The sequence below is a fragment of the Protopterus annectens genome, chromosome 11.part0 (genome assembly GCF_019279795.1).
Source record: "Protopterus annectens isolate FY-2018-M chromosome 11.part0, PAN1.0, whole genome shotgun sequence".
Classification (NCBI taxonomy): domain Eukaryota; kingdom Metazoa; phylum Chordata; order Ceratodontiformes; family Protopteridae; genus Protopterus; species Protopterus annectens.
In genome coordinates, this window is record NC_056745.1 from 1,042,514,570 (window position 1) to 1,042,531,371 (window position 16,802).

Sequence of the window (16,802 nt, forward strand, 5' to 3'; positions counted from 1 at the left end):
GGTTCACACAGCCTATCTTGACCTTGCCAAGGCTTTCAACACCATCCCCCATTCTGGAATTATAGCTAAACTCACTAAACTAGGTATAAATCCCTACGTCACAAGATGGGTTGCCAACTGGCTCACTGACAGAACCCACACTGTAAAGAGTTGCAGACTCCAAATCTGACCTCAAAGCAGCGACAAGTGGAGTACCTCAGGGTTCCGTCCTGGGACCTCTCCTGTTTGGTATCTACTTCTTTGAAGTACAGGCCAACACAGTAGGCCTCTGGCTAATGAAGTTTGCAGATGACTGCAAACTAGGAGCCATAGTCAAGTCCCCAAATGATGTGGACATTCTACAGAAGGGCCTCGCTGAGACAGATGCCTGGTGTCAGAGCCATGGCCTCAAGCTCAATGCCAAAAAGTGCAGCATCATCCCCTTTGGTAAAAACTCTGTACCCATGAACTACCACATAGGCAGCAATCTACTTAACACCGAATGTGTGATAAGAGACCTTGGGACCCAGGTGGACAACAGTCTCTCCTTTGATAGTCACATCACCACAGTAGAGGAAGTCCTTCTACGTGGCACACCTCATCATAAAAGGGTTCTCATCCAGGAAAAAAGAGGTCATTGTTCCCCTCTACTCGTCACTCATTAGACCCATTATAGAGTACAACGCCCCTTTTGGAATGTACCTCACAAGACATCTGCAACAGCTGGAAAGGCCACAGAAGTACCTCACAAAGAGGATTACTGGCCTCAAACAAATGCCCTACACTGACCGCCTCAAAAAACTCCAGCTTTACTCTGTAGCATATCGCCTACTCCGAGGTGATCTCTACCTAACATATAAAGCTATGTCAAACCCAGAGCTGTTGGACATGCTACACCTAAAGAAATCCCAATCCCTCTGAGCTACATGCTCTAGGGACCTAAACCTTGTCACCACAATAAACAGGACTTGCTGGAGGGATAGATTCCTGTCCCAGAGGCTTCCCATACTCTGGAACAGGCTACCCATCTATGTCAAGCAAAGTTCTTCATTAGCACTCAAGAAAAATCTAGATGAGTGGATGGGAAATAGGAAATACACCCCGGGGATCACTTCTGTGTCTCTGCTCGACAGCAGCACAGGAAAATAACTTTCTTGGGTGGAGTAAGCCAGGGAACCTTGTTGGCTAGGCTTACGTAGGCCCTTGGGCCGATAGCCTAGTACCTACCTATGAACCTATGTTCCTTACAGTTCCACATTGAAAAAGGTCACTCATGTATTCAGTGCTGAGAGTTATTTTTTTTTAATTAATATCCATGGTAAATAATACTGAATCATAAATTCATCAAAATTACTTTTTCTAAGTAAAAAAATAACAACTTTAACCATCCTGTGAACTTCCTAGTTTAAATTGTTAGTGAACTCTTATGTGTTTTGCATTTTACTCATTTGTTCCACATTATGAAAGGTGGTGTTCCTAGGGTTGTCACCTTTTCATTCTTCCATTCCCTAACAAATAAGCCACAATCCTGCAGAATGAAAACACACCCTTGCCTCATGGCAGTCACACCCCTTTTAGCAAGGCACAACCAGAAGCACCAATTTTTAATTGCCAAACACAGTAACTGCATGGGCAATCTTAGATGATGTGAAGCCACAGACAAATTGCTCCATGGCACTCCCTACCCCCTATCTACTGTCACACTGGCATAGATCCCACTGCTCCCTTGTTTTCCTCCACTTCTTGCCACCTCATTCTGTCCAGAATACTTTTTTGTTTTACTAAACACTGCCTTAATCATCAACTTTATCCTGCATCCTTTTAACAAATCATCCTAAATGACCAAGAGTATACTGTAATAAGTTTCTAAGAAAAAAATTAACTGGGGGTCTGGAGGCCAGAAGTCCGCTAGACTTTATAGGGTTCTAAATGCTCTGAGGTGAGTTTTAGACAGTTCTTCCACAACCTTTGGTTCAGTGGTGGCCTTAAAAAAATCATGACTCAGGAAAGTAACTACTTTCTTTTCTTTTAAAGAAAAAGTTAAGTTATGCCCAAGTCTTAATGTTTAAGAATGGTGACAGAGTAGTTAAAATAAACAGAGTACTGGTTACCCACAAATTGAGAAGAAAATATAAACATACATCAAATGTAATGATGACTACCTTCCTCCCTACCCTTCTAGAGTTAAATTGGGATGGAAGTGAAAGGACAGATGTCCATAATCATACATTTCAAGTTGATATGGTCACACATCTACACAGCATGCTATCTCAGTCCTAACCACAAAAGGCAGAAACCTTCAGTAAACCCCCTTTGAAGTCAAACTAGGATAAAAGTGAAAGAACACACAAAGCACAAAAACAGTTCAGCCTTTTGCTGTTAGCTGTACATATGCAGCAAAGCAGCATGCCTCCTTTCCCCTACCCCTAATTGGATAGCCACCTGTATAAACATTCAATTTCAATTGTGAACAAAGTGGAAAAAATAACACACATGATAATTTATTCCAACTTACTGCTCCTACACACTACACTGGCTCTAGACAAGCTATAATGACCATATGTATATACCCCAAACATGCGAGTCTGAGGAAAGTTAAAGAAACAGTCATCACTCTTGTCCCCAGCCAAGACACAAGCTGGAGAAACCTTGTGTGCATACCTCCGAAGTTTGACTGTGAGGAATATTAATGAAGTAATGATCATTGTACCCCCATCACAAACTATAGTGATCTCTGTAAACACCTCGGAGTGGGATCACTTTTAGACTAGGTGTGGTGTATAGCAGAGGACCCTACTAAGCCACTTATACAGTCAGGAATGATTACCCCCCCCCCCCACACACACACACAGAAGATTTAAGTGTCTAAATGTTCTGGGATGCAGTCTATGCCTTGTGCTTGCATTACCTAGGAGACTTATGCATATACCAACCAATATTATTTTTATAGACACACACACTGCCCTTGACAAACCAGTTATCACAAGACAGACACATTCACAGAACATCAATCCACCTACATCATACTTTTGGGGCCTTGCAGAAACCCAGAGCACCTAAATGAAACTAATACAAAGATAGGAAGGACACAAAGACTCCACAGAGATGGAGGCACAGACAAGAACTCAGACAGGGAGACAAGCACTGTGAGATGGCAAGACTACTCACGATGTCAATGGACCAATTACGTGCCCGCTTACCACACATCTATCCTAGACCATCACAGATCGCCGCTTAACTGTGTGCAAATGTTTAACTGAGATAAAAAGTGAAATAAATTACGGTAAACTTGCTCTTATATACACATATACACACTTTAGCTATACCCCCCAACAGGCACATAAGCCACACCAACTATTGCTGTTACACTGCATATGAATGCAGACAGGAATTCCGAGTGAGACAGTGAACATTTTAGGAAGCATACTTCAAAAATGTCTCTGAATGATTCAAAATATCACCGAGGGTCTCACCATACCTGGACTTCCTGACACATACCCTGATTTCCAGAAATATAGCACAGTACTCCACAATTTTAGAGATGAAAGGCTGAGCCTATAATTATTGCATACTTAGAAAAGCACACTAAAACGCATGCAAGATAATAAGCTCCACAGAATACCTAGCAGAGTATCTAAACAGTCAAAGAAGCTAAGCTCTCATAGCCCTGATATCTTAAATAATTTTCTACTTTTTTGCGTCTGATGCAAGCAAAATTATAGGATGCTATTCAGGAATCTAGTTTGACTGACCACGGCTAATAGTAATAAGGAATATTTATCACAATACAATTTTCGAAATATACTTACAACAAATTAAGGTTTCTGGTTGACACTAGAACTCTTTTAGCACCACTTCTACCGGAAAACAGAACTTAAGGTGTTCTCGAAAATGCTCCTATGTAAAACAACTTGCATTTTTTTTCTGTCCGAGATATTAGTTTTATAGAGAATTCAGAGACTGCTCGTGAGAGTCCAGTGGAAACAAGGCTGTCATATTATACTTTCTCACTAGATTGCATCAGTTTTTCTGTAACGCATGCTTTTGTTTTAAATTATTTCCACTTTGGGACTGAGTTTCTGGGGGGATAATTTATAGAGGTAGGACACTGACTGTTTCTGCTGAAGTAAGTCTTGCTACTTTGCTACAAACATGCAGCCGCTGGAGTGGTACTCTTTTTCTGCTGTATGCAGTGCATTTTTTCTTGTCTCGTGTATTTTGTTTGCAAAAGTATCCCGTGAACAGCGGGATCCATATATGGATGAGCTGTTCCACGTCTCACAGGCACAGAAGTACTGCGATGGAAAATTCACTGAGGTACTATAAATTTATCTGACAGGACTCCTCAGATTAGTTAGTTGGCTAGTTCATGTTTTCGGAAAGGGTCCGTATGAAGACTTTTGTTTCTGCTTATATAACGACGTATCCAGAAACTAAATGTGCTAGATAGGTTCCTGGGGCTCAAAATTTGTAATCACATCCCAGGGATTAAGAATTTATGGACAGATATTTTAGGATCACTTAGCCTGGATTATCTTCATTTTTCACCGACTTTCAACTATTGATGCAACTTCTTATTTGCTTAAAGTTATTGGTAGCTGTAAGGAGTAAGAAAACCAACTATATGGAGGCTCTCAACCAAAGTTAAATATTTGTTTAATTCATTAAGTGTGACATTTTTCATGCTATTACAATTGAAGCATTTTGTTTTAGGACTTTGGGGTTAAGAAAATATTGATGTTTACTTGTAAAGGCAATATGATGCTGATATTGCAGAGCATCTCGGGGTTATCTTGCGCGGTTTAAAGCTTCACATTGCATAGATTTTCAGTGTCAACTTGAAAGCTACATTTCGTCCAGCATGTCAGGGTCAGGTTACTTAGAAAGTTTTCATCAGTGACACTAACTGTTGTAAAATAAGCACACAGGTATAACATTGAAACAGTCACCAAAATAAGATGATTGGCTTATTCCACTCAAGACTCATGACCAGCACAGACTTGAGTTGTGCAGTCATACAGGGATTTATGGTGGGGGTTAATAACGCTACAACTTTTGTTGGGCTGACTTGTGACTGTAAGAATATTTGGTAGCCCACATCTTTTTTTAAGAAAATATTGAAAACAGTATTCCAGTGACCCCATCCTTCTCTGACATTACTTGGCTAATGGTGTGCTCAAACTAATTGATATTCACACCAGATATGACTCATAATGATGATGATGATGATGATGATGATAAAAAAAAATGTTTACATATATATGATATATAGCCACAAAGCACCCACCACTGCACACACAGTAAAGGCACATTAATTTGCATAATTTTAGCTTGGTCACTTGTTACAGTTTTCACATTTTTTTGTGTTCATTTGCCCCTTCTGCTTGTTGATTGGCAGCAACCTTTCAGCCAACCTACCCATTTATTTCCTCATCACCAGCAGCAAGAGTTGGCTGAGAGTTGTTGTCATTTTGGGATCCAAGAGGAGTGGTTTGAATTGTTTTTTCCCTTTTTGCAGCCTTATGTCCCTACACAAGCTTGGCTGTGCATGGGAAAGGGGCTTACAGTGGGATGATATTGCTGAGCATTCATTGTTTTCAGCAAGTGATGTTGTCAGCAAGCAGCTCCAGCCACCTACACCAAAGTACTGGAGGTGGTTTCCCTATTCTAAACTGGAGAAATCACAACATCCCCATCTACACCCAAGCACATAAAATCCTCCCCATCCACTAGGATGGGCGAGTAGGTAGAGCTCCTTCACTGTTCATATTCACTGTCTGGCTTATGCAGAGCCAAGCCACTAATCAGACCTTGGATGCTTCAGTCACAGTCAAGGAGCAGTCTCTCTGTATGCCATAGAGCCAGGCTGTTCAAACAGGCTTTGTTGTAGATGCCTAACATAACTTGTTAGATGACTAAGTAGTGACATGTTTCATCTTTTTCACAGTGTTTGTGACGTGCTAAGTTGGGCAACTAAACTGTACCTGTTTCAAACCAGTGATGTAATTTATTGTGCACACAGTGTTAAATGTATGTACAGTGGCCTCCTCATGATAAGATTCAGCATTAGTGACCACAATAAAATACATCAATCTGTCTTCTTTTTCTTGTTTGTAATGGGAGCTGCTTGCATCATTAACCCCCTACATTGTATAGTGATAGTTAAATTGTAATTATAAAAATTAAGTGAACTACATTTGTTCAGGAGGATGATCAAAATGTTGAGAATTCTTATGGATGCTTGTATGGAATATCTGATGATGTCCTTACATTCACCACTGCAGTATTCCTTACAAATGGGGATTCCCTGCCATGAAGCCCACCATCTGTCCAGTTTACAAAAGTCTAAAGTTGCCTTAAGGTACGTTGAATGTCAGCTGTGCACTCCTTGTGTAGGGAAGGGCAGGGCATAAAGGTGACATTCAGGCATACAATCCTTGGAACTTCTTTGCCGCCAGTCCGAATGCTGTTTTAGCTGTTGGTCTGTTACCTCCGTCAGTTTATTTATTTATTTATTTATTTATTTATTTTTTACCATTTTTCTGTTTATTGGCATTCCTGTGTTTACTCTTGTTTCTTGGAGTCCTCACAGTTGCAGATAAGTGCCCAGTTGGGGTCTTGGTTACTTTTTCTATTTGTTTTGTGCTGTTTGGGCTTAATGTCATCCAGGAATGGTAAATGCCAGTGTGGGAGACTGATTCCCCATAAAGGCCATCACAATAAGTGTCTTTTTTGCATAGGTGCTGCTCACGACTATATGTCTTGTTCAATTTGTCAGGCATTTGTCCTCAAAACTCTTTGTAGTAGGCTTTCTTCCTTTTCCTTGTGTCTTGAGAAACAGAGTCTTAAGGTTCTTGCTGCAGGTACTATGGCTGGAACTTCCTGCCCCGAGAGTCAGCCGTCAGGGGAAGAAGAAGTTGCATAAGGTAAGACCGGAATTTTCTGCTGTCGAGCCTCTGCCTGGGGTTTCTACTGAGGTTATTATGAACCCAGAGGCTCACCCGATTGTTTTGTCAGATTCTTCTACCACGTCTGGGTTGGAGGCCGGTGACGATCTGGTGGACAGCACATCTGATGAGGGTTTACAGGTGTCCATTTTGAGCGTTTAGAGGGAACTACAGCTGACTGTTTCCGAGGGGTCTAGTGGGGTTCCACAGTTTCTCTTTAGGGAAGAGGTTCTTACTGCAGTTGTGGATTGCTGTCCAGAGTCTGGGCCTTCTTAGGTTTCTAGGATGGATATCCCCGTAAAAAAGAAACAGAAAACTAATCATGTTGCTTCTACTCCTAGGGATGCACAAAGTGAGTGGCAGGCCTTTTCTCAGGGGTTATTTAATGCTTTACTATCGTTGAGGCCTCCTCAAGGGGTTTCAGTTCCTGCTCCTCCTTTGTTCTCCTCTTCCCCTAAAAGGCCCAGAGAATTGCATTCTTCTGAGGTGGATTCTGATGATGACTCCCTTGCTTATTCTACCCAGATTCCTTTTATTATAGGTTCGTAGGTTGGTACTAGGCTATCGGCCCTAGGGCCTATGCAAGCCTAGCTATAACAATTCCCTGGATATTTCTTCCCACAATATTTACTTCTCTGGACCCCTGCCTAGCAGGGCGACTGACATGATCCCCGGGGTGAATTTCCTATCTCCCATCCAATCATCAAGGTTCCTTTTGAAGAGGGCCAAGGAGGCGCTCTGCTTGACATGTATGGGCAGTCTATTCCAGAGTATGGGGAGTCTCTGGGTCAGGAACCTATCCCTCCTGCATGTTTTGTTCATTGTGATGACAAGGTTTAGATCCCTGGAGCATGTGGCTCCACGGGATTGGGATTTCTTTAAGTGGAGCATGTCCAGCAGCTCAGGGTTTGACATGGGCTTGTATGTTAAGCAGAGATTGCCTCTGAGTAGACGATATGCCATAGAGTATAGCTGGAGTTTTTTTAGACGGTCAGCATATGGCATCTGCTTTAGGCCTCTAATTCATTTAGTGAGGTATTTCTGTGGCCTTTCCAGCTGTTGCAGATGTCTTGTGAGGTACATACCAAACTGGGCATTATACTCTATAATGGGTCTAATGAGGGATGAGTACAGTGGGACAATGACCTCCTTTTTTCTGGATGAAAAGCCCTTGGTGATGAGGTGTGCCACATAGAAGGATTTCCTGACTGTTGTGGCGATGTGGTTATCGAAAGTGAGACCACTGTCCACCTGTGTTCCTAAGTCTCTCATCACACTTTCAATGTTTAGTGTCCTGCCACCTATGTGGTAATTCATGGGTATATGTTTTTTCCAAAGGGGATAACTATACATTTCTTGGCATTAAGTTTGAGCCCATGGCTCTGGCACCAGGCATCTGTTTCTGTAAGGCCCTTTTGTAGAATATCTACATCATTTGGGGATTCAATAATGGCTCCCAGTTTGCAGTCATCTGCGAACTTTGTTAGCCAGAGTCCCTTAGTGTTGGCCTGTACTTCAGAGAAGTAGATGCCAAACAAGAGTGGTCCCAGGACTGAACCCTGAGGTACTCCACTTGTCTGGAGCTGGATTTGGAGTCGGCTACTTTTACAGTCTGAGTTCTTTCAGTAAGCCATTTCGCAACCCATCAAGTGACGTAGGGATTTATGCCCAGCTTAGTAAGTTTATCTAGGATTCCAGAGTGGGGGATGGTGTCGAAGGCCTTGGCGAGGTCCAGATAGGCTGTGTGGACTGCCTTACCTTCGTCCACAGCTCTGGAGACTGACTTGAAGAAGTCAATCAGATTCAGAAGACAAGATCGGCCCTTCACAAACCCAAACTGGGTGAGGTCCAGTGTTTCAAGGTTGCCAATGTCTTTGTTTATAAGTTCCATGATAATGCGCTCCATGCCCTTGCAGATCAGGCTTGTCAGACTGATGGGATGGTAGTTCCTGGGATCCAAGGTGGAGCCTCACTTGTGGAGCGGGATAACTGTAGCTGTGCGCCACTCAGTGGGCACGAAGCCTGAGCTGAGGCTGTGATTAAACATGACACTTAGGTGAGGTGCCAATTCATTTTGTAGTTCATGTAGTGCACAGCCTGGGATGTCATCTGGTCCCATGGATGCTGTATTCTTAGCTTTGGAGAGTGCGGTTTCTACCTGTGTGGCCATGATTATCGGAATTTGGCAATCTTTTGGTATTGAAATGGGCCCTTTAGGGGTTGAGAGGGGGGGTGAAGTTGGCACTAAATCGATCTGCCAGGATATTGGCAATATCCTTGGGATCAGTATATTTAATGCCATTCTGTTGTAGCTCAGAGCAGATCTGAGCATTGCCATTTAGATTCTTGACATAACTATAGAATGCTTTGTGGTTGTCTTTGGAATCTTTGGCAATTTTATTTTCATAACTAGCTTTTGAGGATTTTATGAGGGATCTCCGCTTCTTACTGAGGCTGGTGAGGGAGTTTTTTGCATCCTGGGATTTTCCTCTTTTCTGCAACAGTTTCTTCCTTCTGTTGTATAGTTTGTTTATAGCAGGGGACCACCAGATTGGCTTCCATTTTTTGGAGAAGAACATCTTGGTTCTATTTGGGATGGCACGATTCATGCACGAATGGATGTGCTCATACAGTGCCTTAGTGTAGGATTCTGCAGTCGAACTTCCAGATCCCATCTGCGTGTTTCCTTTAGACTATAGGTCTGAGGAGGAGGATTCTTATACTCTAGATAATCCTTCTGAGGAAATTTTCTTTGGGGACACGATCTCTAGGATGATGAATTTTTTTTAAGTGGGATTGTGCCCAGGTTTCAGATATCCATAAGAGGTACTATGAGTTACTGCAGATATCCATAAGAGGTACTATGAGTTACTGCAGATGGAATCTCCTTAACCTGTGGCCATTCCTCCTGTCTTGCCTGCTTTATTGGATGTTTTTTCCACTGCGTGTAAAGCACCAGATTCTCTTCCCCCTGTTCCCAGGAAGTCTGATAGGTTTTATAGGGTGCCTGAGGATTGCTCCTTTTTGTTTGTGTCCTGCTGCTGATGCCTCTGTGGTTGTCTGTAGCCTCTGATAAGCCATCTCAATTGCTTCCTTCATCTAAGTTACTACCTTCTGACAAGGAAATTCTGAGCATATCTAAACAATCCTGTCTTGGTTTGTGATTTGCTGTGGAGTTGACTGGTAAGGGCAGTTTTATTTTAATTTATATTGCATTTGTTATCACTATTTTTAACTGTTTGTAGGTAGGAAAAGACTGCTTATTAACAAGCTTTACTTTGATTCATATTTTGTTGTTTTACCAATAGTTTCACTGCTGGTTGTGAGAAAGGGTAGGTTTCAGACATGCAAGCTCTAGCCACCCCAAGAGGCCTAGACAGCTGTAAATGTACGCAGACTGCAGAGAGGAAAATTCTGAGCTTATCTAAACAATCCTGTCTTGGTTTGTGATTTGTTGTGGAATTGACTGGTAAGACAAGTTTTATTTATTTTTACTGTTAAAAGGAGGTGTGACTGCGAGCTATAGAGACGTAAAGAAATTACAGCTTCTGTCTGGCTGGTAGAACTTGTATGGGCAGAACAACTTTATTGTATTTTATTATTTAGTTGGATATTGCTGGTATAATTTTTGTCATAGAAGTTGATTTAAGTTCCTTTGAAATCTTTGCTACTGACCTTGTGTAATTTTTTCCTTTGCAATATTTTATTCATTTAAAGCTGAATATGGATTCCTTAAATGAGTTTGCAATTAATGATTTGCTAATGCACAAGTACCTTGTACAGTGTAATAAATGCTATGCATATTTAAAGGTAACAGCTGATAACACTGGTGATTTGTGTTCCTCGTGTCAAAAGTTGGATGATTTGCTTACCATTGTTAGAAGCAAATCTCGAGTTGATGATGATTGCACATGTGCAATTGGCATGGCTTGGAGAACTTGTTGTATCATATATTAATGACTGGACTGATGAACTAATTAATGTTAGGCATAGAACTGATTTAGGAAATGATGCATCTATTTTCTGCAAAGAACATTCAATCCCTATGAAACATGATGATGCCCCTGAGAACTATGGAATTGTGGATGCAAGTACTCAGCAATCTGAGGATCCGGTTTGTTTAGAAGGTAACAAAAAAAGAAAGAAAGGTAGAAGTTCTCAACAAATAACAAGGAATTTAAAAAAAATTGACCAATGACTGTAAAGGAAAGAGAATATGTAGTAAAAAGTATTCTGCTTTGTTATGCAACACACTGGTGACAGGGAATGAAGATATCTGTCTATCAGAAAGCCCTCAGTCTACAGAAAAAGGCATCACCTTTTCAATGGAAAAGGTAGAAAAAAGAAGTAAGGGGCAAGTGAAAAGGAAGAAATCAGAACTGAACGTGGAAGGATTGAAGAACATTACTGTAAGAAAAAAGAAGAGAGACATATGTTGACTACATGGCTCAAGATGTGGATTTACAATGCCAGCTGGATGAGAATTTAATACGCAATGAAAACAGTGGAATTAATAAGACTAATAGTGATGAAGGTCTATCCTTTGTAACAATTGATAGAGAAGAAATTACTGTATTAGAAGCTAAAGATTCTTCAGAGATGGTCAGCAAAGATATTCTTATAATTGGAGATTCAGTTATTAGAGGAACTGATACTTATATTTGCAGAGATGATAATGAACATTGAGTAGTGTTATGCCTGCCAGGAGCAAAAATAGAAGATGTGAAACAAGCCTTGGAATGCCTTAATGTAATGAAATATGGATCTGTTTTTATTCATGTTGGTACAAATGATGTCACCAACAAAGATTTTCTAACTGTTCGTCTGGAACTGACAGCCCTCCTAGATATTATAGCTTGTACTGGTGTTAGAACATATTTTTTACAAACCACCTATAGAAAGGATAGTCAGATCACTGTGAATGAAAAGATTTTTTGGATAAACACCTACATGGAAAAAATGTCTTGTTTCAAAAAATGGAAATGTGTAGAGCATCCAAGCCTTCCTTTGGGCACACGTGTTCAGACAGGGTGGTGTGCATTTGTCTAGATCAGGGAAGAGACTTTTTGCAGCAAATATTTTGCAATATTTGACAAACACTATCCAGGATTTTTTCCAGGCCAAAAATGTAACAGTTCGCAGATAGCAACATTTGATGCATCTCTGATGGTTGTTATTGCTAGGAGCATTAATAATAAAAGTTTTTTTATTAGAAAATTTGCTACGTTCAAACAAGATTGATGTTATTGTTTGTGAAACATGGTTAAAGAACAATGACTGGAAATCAGTTCTGACAGGGTATAAATATTTTTACTGTAACAGACCTTCTAACAAAAAAATCAGGTGGAGGTGTTATGATAGGGATTAAAGATAGCTATGAGACCTGTGATTATTACATGTTCAATGATAACACCAGTACTATAGACTGTGTAACTGTGACAATAAAGACAACCCTGGGACATATAACAATTGTTGGAGTGTATAGACCACCAAAGTCAAGTGCAGATGGCCTAGAGGAATTCATACATTTCTTAAATGAAATACAGGAGGGAAGAATAATATTAGCTGGGGCTTAAATTTAACCAGAAACAGACAGGAATAATATTGATTCAACAACGTTAGTAAAGAAATTATTCACAAGAGTATATTCAGGAACAACAGATGCTTCAGATTGTAAAAAAACCTACCAGGGGATGGAATATACTAGATATCGATTGTGTTCCTAAAGAAATTACTGTAGTTTCAAGTCAAGTTTTACCACTATTGTTATGCAGTGATCATGGGGTTATTAAGAGTTAATTTGTTGCTAGATAATTCTGCCAAACTGTAATCTAAGCCAATGTACAGAAGGTTAATTACAGATTATAGGGAAGCAAAACAGTTACTATATAAAACTAACTGGAGTGAGGTGTTCAGTGGAAAATCTGCAGATGGAATGTGGAAAGTTTTGAAAGAGAAATTGTTTGAGTGCAGAAAGTAAAAAAAAATTTTTAACTTCAGGCTCTAGGCATGCAACATCAGGGGGTTATATTTTCATAAGAACAAGATACCTGATTAAGCTGAGAGACAAAAAATATAAGAAATGGAAGAGAGGTCGAACTGCAACTTTGAAAACTGAAATAAACAAGCTGGACAAACAGGTTAAGCATAGTGTTAGACAAGATCAAGACAAATTTGAAGAAAATGTATATAAAGATATTGAGCATAATAGGAAACCTTTTTCTAGTCACATAAGATGTGGAAGGAGTAAAGATACACAAACTGATAAATTGTGTGCAGAGTCTAAAATTTATTCTGAGACGCAACAGATTATAGATATATTCACAAAATCTTATGCAGAACAGTTTGGCTCCACAAAAGGGGCGGTAAGTTGTCCTAGTGACATGGTTATGCAACACAGGTAACCCCAGATACTGGAATCAAATTAGATTATATTGAAAAAGAACTGTGCAAACTGGATCCAAACAAAGCGCAGGGAGGAGACGGAATAAGTAGCAATGACTGGAGAACACTTCAACAAGAACTTAACTACCATTATATCTATTATTCACTAGGTAAAATAAGAAAGAGCAATACGGCTCACAGACAGAAACCAGAAACCTTTATTTAGCGCTTTCGTCAGCTGTCAGCATTGACTTCTTCAGAATACAAAAAAGCACACTGAACCACTTGTTAAATATGCACTTTTGTCACATGACTTACACTAAATTAATTTTAAAAGGTGTATGTTCATATTATTTAAAAAAACTGAAATTAATGATAAATTCCCTATAATGCTAGCAGCAGGAAAAACATAATTTTCTATACATAACATTGAAAGCAGCTTTTGGAACAGACAGAGCTGTGTTGTGCAAACTGGGATAATAAAACATATAAAAACCTGTACAAAGCTAATAATCAAATTCTCAGAAATAAATAACAAACAACCTCTTAAATTATTTCACATTCTATTAGCTTAAAATGTCCTTAATAAAATAAAATTTTTATTTAAATATGAAATTCAGCTTTTAATTTGAGATAGCTAGAAATGGAAACAGTTTCATTAAGCCCAGGGGGTATGTTGCATTGCACTTAAGCTGCCACATTAATTCTCGATACTGTAAAAAAATGACAGAAGGACTCCCCCTGTTGTCACTTCCTATCTGTTCAAGGGCACTGAACTTAAACTGATGACCAGGGTGTTCTTTTATGTGTTTGTGTAACGCATTCTTGAGATTGTTCTTTTTAATATCATATAAATATTGGTAAACTCGCTTATTGAGGCTATTAATAGTCTTCCCTATGTAGAAACTATAGCACTGTTGGCAAATCGCTACATATATCAGACATCTACTTTGACAATTAAGCCTTTGCTTCAGGACTACCTTACCAAAACCCCTAATGTACAGAGACTCATTTTCCAAAATGTATGGGCATTGATTACAATGTCCACATTTCACCATCTTGCCTTTGTTCACATTGGTTACATTAGTTTCAAGCAAGTTTTTTATTGACTTGTCTTTCTTATATACTACTACCGGATAGTCACCTAATTTATTTTTAAATTGTTGTTCCATATCAAAAAGTACCCAGTTGTGATTTAAAATTTCTTTGATTTTCCAAAAAATGGACTAAAAGTAAGAACCATATAGTGTTGAAAAGAATTCTTGGTAATATGTGGTATGTCTACCATACCACTGCTATTGTTGTTATGTACCCCCCCCCCCCCATATGGGTAGAAAATGGCCTTGCTTTCTCTTTGTGATGACTTCCTGAAGTATGGGTTCTGGAAAGTGTATGGCATACCCCCTTCCTAGTAGCATATTCTCTAAAATTCCTAATTTCCTTTAGAAAGAATTCCTCTTCGCTGACCATCCTTGCCAACCTAACTCCCTGCCCCTTCACCAAATATCTCTTTTGGTGCATTGGGTGAGCACTGGAAAAGTGCAACAATGTATCGGAGTAGGTTGGCTTCCTCTATAACGTGGAGGTAAACCTGTGATTGACCTGTGTATTTTTAAATAATATGAACATACACCTTTTAAAATTTAAAAGTGCATATTTAACAAGTGGTTCAGTGTGCTTTTTTGTATTCTGAAGAAGTCAATGCTGACAGCTGACGAAAGCACTAAAATAAAGGTTTCTGGTTTCTGTCTGTGAGCTGTATTGCTCTTTCTTATTTTATTTATTCAGTTTATTGTTGTTTTGTTTATATTATTCACCAAGTCATATAAATATGAGGAGATTCTTCAAGATTGGAGACATGCACTTATTAAACCTGTCTTTAAGGGAAAGGGGAGTAGGACAAACCCAGAATCATATAGAACTTAAGTCTACTTTCTTGTTGTGGAAAAATAATGGAGAATGTGATACCGGATAAGTTATTGTCAGAACTGGATAGGTTGGGACTTGAAACCATATATCAGCATGCATATGTTGAAAATGGATGTATTACCACCTGTAACATGATGTTCTATAACAATATAATAATAGCTATGAATGAAAAATTGTGCTGTGATGTGATTTGTATAGATTTAACTTCAGCATCTGACAGGGTCATACACAAAACACCGATCAATAAATTAGTACAACTAGGTATTGATGTACTGTTGGTAAGTTGTATAGCTGCATGGCTTACATATAGGACATGGCAAGTATTACACACCAACTAGACAAGTGAAATCCTTGGTTATACTCAAGGTGTCCCACAGGACTCTGTCCTAGGCCCTTACTTGTTTAGATTGTGTCTTTCAGACCTTACTTTTTCATCTGAGGTGTTCTACAGTCTATATGCTGATGACCTGAAATTGGGTAAACTGATTACAAGTGTTACAGATAACGTACGTCTTCAAAATAATTTGACTAAATTGACCAGTTGGGCACAGGAGAATAATATGTTGATGTTGTTGTTGTCTTTCGGCTTTTCCCAGTTAGGGGTCGCCACAGCGGAACTCTGGTCTGCTAATGATTGGCAGTAGATTTTCACAAATGCCGAGGTGCCAGCTCGACATTCAACCTTCAATGAAGGCACGCCCATTTACGCATGTCTTTCGAATGCCCACCCAACCGCAGGGAGGACATGCAGACTCCACACAGAAGGCACTCCCCGCACTGCAGCCGAGAATCGAATGGGAGAACCTCATGCTGTGAGGCAACAACGCTACCGCTGCACCACCACGGAAGAACAATATGTTGATAAATACATCAAAAGCTAAGCATATGAGATTTGGGAGACATAAACTGAAAGGTGAATATTTAATACAACACACAGTGATTTGAAATTGTAGACTCATTTAAGGACCTGGGTATGTGGGTAGATTCAGCTATGAAGTAAGGACAAAAGAACAATGCACCAAGGTAGCACACAATAGCGTCTTTAATAAAATAAACAAAAGAAAACAGTGGTAAGCACTTACGCAACACTCAGTTGCTTCTTCAGACAAAATGTTAAAACAGCTCATTTCTTAAATACTCTTGAAACCAATTAGCATAATTAGTGATGTCATACCTGAAGGAGCATTTAAAGGCACAGACAAAAACTAAACATAAATCAGATAAAATACATAACATAAGCTTCTACTAAGCATAAAAATCTTTTTAAAAAATCAATTATGTAAAATTCATTCATAAGTAAGAGGCAATAACTATTGTGCTTAAAATTATTTGTGTTTAAGGCGTCTGGCTTTCAAAAAAGGGACCAGAGATGTGGTGCCATTAAGACCTGGATATTTGTCTGCATTAAGTTTCATTATCCATTTTTGTTCACAACCGTCAGTAATATTTTCTATATCCCCTCCTCTCAAAATTTTATGCATCTGTTGTAAGACAAAAAACTGGAAGGAATGTGAGGGATAAGTGTTCATGACATGATTAGCTAATGCATTTGTATTTTTTCTA

At 39.5% G+C, this 16,802-nt stretch overlaps 2 protein-coding genes across 2 annotated transcripts in view; one reads left to right on the top strand and one right to left on the bottom strand.

The window, feature by feature from the left end:
• Positions 1 to 3,908, bottom strand: part of TPRKB (TP53RK binding protein) — a 100,316-nt gene extending 96,408 nt beyond the window's left edge. Inside the window, exon 1 of the mRNA XM_044088390.1 lies at positions 3,789 to 3,908. The gene's annotated coding sequence lies outside the window, so the exon portion shown is untranslated. The remainder of the gene's footprint in view (positions 1 to 3,788) is intronic.
• Positions 3,909 to 3,946: 38 nt separating this feature from the next.
• The window catches only part of LOC122815686 (putative Dol-P-Glc:Glc(2)Man(9)GlcNAc(2)-PP-Dol alpha-1,2-glucosyltransferase), a 54,589-nt gene continuing 41,733 nt past the window's right edge, over positions 3,947 to 16,802 (top strand). The window contains exon 1 of the mRNA XM_044088389.1: positions 3,947 to 4,296. Coding sequence (XP_043944324.1) covers positions 4,132 to 4,296 — 165 coding nt within the window. The 5' untranslated portion in view covers positions 3,947 to 4,131. The remainder of the gene's footprint in view (positions 4,297 to 16,802) is intronic.